The 3,316-nt window shown below is 55.0% G+C and overlaps 2 protein-coding genes across 2 annotated transcripts; both read left to right on the top strand.

Annotated features, from left to right (window-relative positions):
- Positions 1-298: 298 nt before the first annotated feature.
- Positions 299-2,495, top strand: BDP55DRAFT_558158 (uncharacterized protein; the record flags this gene model as incomplete). Its single annotated transcript, XM_060569771.1, has 4 exons — positions 299-876; positions 936-1,073; positions 1,138-1,835; positions 1,891-2,495. 4 exons carry the CDS (start codon positions 299-301, stop codon positions 2,493-2,495), a joined length of 2,019 nt encoding a protein of 672 aa, XP_060426559.1.
- A 105-nt stretch (positions 2,496-2,600) lies between these two features.
- BDP55DRAFT_247009 (uncharacterized protein) lies at positions 2,601-3,041 on the top strand. The gene has a single exon (XM_060566252.1). The coding sequence runs from the start codon at positions 2,705-2,707 to the stop codon at positions 2,933-2,935; it is 231 nt and encodes a 76-aa protein (XP_060426558.1). The 5' UTR covers positions 2,601-2,704; the 3' UTR covers positions 2,936-3,041.
- Positions 3,042-3,316: the final 275 nt, after the last annotated feature.

Raw genomic sequence — 3,316 nt, 5'->3', positions numbered from 1 at the left:
TTGTCGTACACCTCTAGCTCATCTAGATCTCGACAAACATCGATAGCTTCCAACACAATTTCTCCAAACACTCCTTACCCATCTGTCCTAGATTCAACCTCATCTCAGGACATTCTCTCCAGAGAGACCCAGACCGTCCTTGTACCCAGCTCGAAACAAGACAACCAACTCACAAACCGAAACCACCACACCTGTCCCAATGCTTGTTACCAGGCAGTTTGATACCACCGAGCAGAGCCACTGGTCATACAGCAAATTTGAGACTCCTCTCCACAAGGCCCCTACCACTCCTCCACGCATGTCGAACCAGTTCGAAGCTCCGTTGCCCACGCCTCCCGAGTGGCAAGGGCAGCAGTACTCTTACCTCCCAGGGCCGGAAAACAACGTCTTCTCTCAGGCGTACGGAGCTGGCAATGAGACTTCGGATGCGTCGCAACCTCGCACTGCAACCGGCGCCCCTGCACAAGTAGAGATCCAGACGAAGCAAGAGCCCGGTCTGGACAACCGTGGAGCAGCAGACCCTCTGGGACTTCGTCAAGTGAAGCAGCCCACTCCGGAAGACGAGCCCGAGGACAGACAGCAGCAGCAACAACAGCGACAGGAATCGCAGTCCTTGGAGAAGACCGCAGAGCCGGTATCTCAGGAACCTACGGCGTCGACAGATATGCAGGGTCAGACAATGATCTCAAACCCGCCTTCGTCAACAGAGCTGAATGCCGATGTGTCTGCATCTCAGATGGACAATGACGAAGGCAGCTTGAGCAAAGATGAGGACGACGACGTGCTTGACGATGATGATATGCTCGACGACGGCGATGGAACCCCACAGACGGCCGCAGAGCGGACAGCAGCTCGGAGGAAGATGAAGCGATTCCGGTAAGTTGAAGCAAAACACAGCATTGCTAGAGGGGACGGCGTACTGACAACGACTACAGTCTCACACACCAACAGACGAGATTCCTCATGAGTGAATTCGCCAAGCAGCCTCACCCTGATGCAGCCCACAGAGAACGTCTATCGAGGGAGATCCCCGGCCTGAGTCCCCGTCAAGTACAAGTCTGGTTCCAGAACCGGTAAGTCTGCTCGCAACCCAACGGCCATATAGAGACATTGAAACTAATCCTGTTCCTCAAACAGCCGTGCAAAGATTAAGCGTCTTACAGCCGATGACCGTGACCGTATGATCAAGATGCGTGCGGTGCCCGACGACTTTGACAATGTCCAGGCTCTTCACTCCCCCTACGGCGCGGTCCACGGTCTCAACACTCCCATGTCATCCCCCATGAACTTTGGAACACAGTCTTACGCCGACCACATGATTCGTCCATTGATGGTCGACGTCCGAAGGGCCGAGGGTGGCGAGGAGCACATGTCGTCCACGGGACTGAGCCCTGGATTTGGAAGCATCGGATTCACTCCCCCGGGAACCATGAGCAGCCCAGACATCCTGTCTCCCATGACACCCAACTCGACGGGCGACCACCGCTACGGATACGGTAGCCACCTGTCGCCCATGGGCCCTGGCCCCCGAACCTCAAACCCCTTTGCGCGACAGGGCGCCCTCGAGAATTCCATGTCCATGCACCGCGGCCAGCCGAGCCGACCTCTCCAGCCTCTTCAACTCCGCGAGACCATGAACCGGTCAAGGTCGGATCTCAACTCTCCTCTCCGTTCCAGCATGTCCTGGAAGGGCGACGCGATCGACTACAGCACATACAACCACGGAGCCGGCGGAAGCCCTCAGCTGAGTGGAAGACAGCAGTCGGTCTACCAGCCGGAGCAGATGAACGGCCCCTCAAGCAGCGGCCTCCACTACGAGTCAAGCTCTTATTCCAGTATGTTTCACCATTTCTCCTCTTGGGAAACTCGTATCACTAACCTGAATTGCAGGCAACAACTCACCTCCTGGCATGAACTACTCAAGCTTCCCTGGTGGCCCACCAAACCGCCTCCGCGCCCGCGCCTCATCAGGCACCCTCGGCCTCGACCTCCGCAACCAGTACCGCTCCGTCGGCTCAGTCCCGCCCCCGGGCCACTCCCCGGCACCTCGCGCCACCTCGGCCCAGTTTGCCTCCACCTCTGCCTACACCTCCAGCTTCCCCTCCGCTCCCCTCACCGCGCCCGTCGACTTCAACATGCCTCGCACCCCCGGTGCCCGACCCGGTGGCGTCCAGGACTACTCGATGCCGCAGATGAGCGCTCCCATCTCGGCCCCCAACGACTTCGCCTTCCATGCCAGCATGAACACCTCCAGCTCGAGGACGCCCATGCGCGATACCTTTGGCGGCGGCGGCCCGATGCCGCCTCAGCACCACGCCGCCCCTCACGGCACCCACAATAGCGAGTACGCACAGCACCAAGAACAACAACAGCGAGGAGGAGACGACTATGGACACGATTTCGGTGCTCTGAAGAGGAAGAGAAGCTTCTCAAGCGGAGCGCCGGCCGGGCCTGGACCCGCACCCGGACCGCAGGCATACGGGAGCACAGCATAAAGAGAAGAAAAAAAAACAAAGAAAACCACAAAGCTCATATGGACCATACTTGGGAAGTTGGTCACCCCCAAAGATACCCCAAGGCAAAGGAAGGGAGGAAGAGAAAGGGGGGGTGGAAACCGGAAACATTGCTTTGGCTTTTTGGGTCGGAAAAACTGAAATTTCAACTGTTCTTAGAATAAGGAGGGCGAGCGCGCTGCTCCAACGACATGACTCTCTCTGCGTTTGTTGTCTTTTTTGGCCTGTTTGGTTTTATACTGGTTTTTTTTAACTTCTTGGGTTTCTTGTATGATGACGAAAGCTCACATTTTCTGTCTTTTACTTCTCTTCTGCTCTATGCACATATTACTTTTTTCCAACTCATCCCAAATGGCATACAAAAGGGACCTTTCTGTCTTTTACTGCAGCTCCCTCTCTCTCTCCGTTTCCTCTTATCTTGAGTGATTTCCCAGGATTAGGTCAGGGTTTTCTGTTCTTGGAATTTATCTATTGTTTCTCGGATCAAAATACCCCCCTCCCAAACGTCAAAACGTATCTCAATGTGTTTTAAGTGTTTCCGTCTTTGAGTGTTTTGCATAGCCCGAGGAAAGAACCTGCCAGACCATGAGGGTTTTTTTAGTACATACAAATACCACTTTCAATCTTCCAAGACATGACGTGCCTCGAAATGTGTGCAATGAACCAGTATAACATGCGAACCCAAGCCGAGTCGAGTCCTGTTAGATTGGAATTGGGCCGCTATCGCAACCTGCAAATGGGCCTCGTGGGATCTGAGATCTCACAAAGGTCGGACTACTACCGTACAGAAGAAGACAGGAGGG

Source organism: Colletotrichum godetiae (genome assembly GCF_030913485.1).
Source record: "Colletotrichum godetiae strain CBS 193.32 chromosome Unknown BDP55scaffold_37, whole genome shotgun sequence".
Taxonomy (NCBI): domain Eukaryota; kingdom Fungi; phylum Ascomycota; class Sordariomycetes; order Glomerellales; family Glomerellaceae; genus Colletotrichum; species Colletotrichum godetiae.
Note: the sequence above shows the minus strand (reverse complement) of the source record. Positions and strands in the feature narration are given on the sequence as shown.

Bases quoted from the DNA above. Each gene is read 5' to 3' on its own strand.
- BDP55DRAFT_247009 (XM_060566252.1), top strand. From the start codon at position 2,705: ATGACTCTCTCTGCGTTTGTTGTCTTTTTTGGCCTGTTTGGTTTTATA.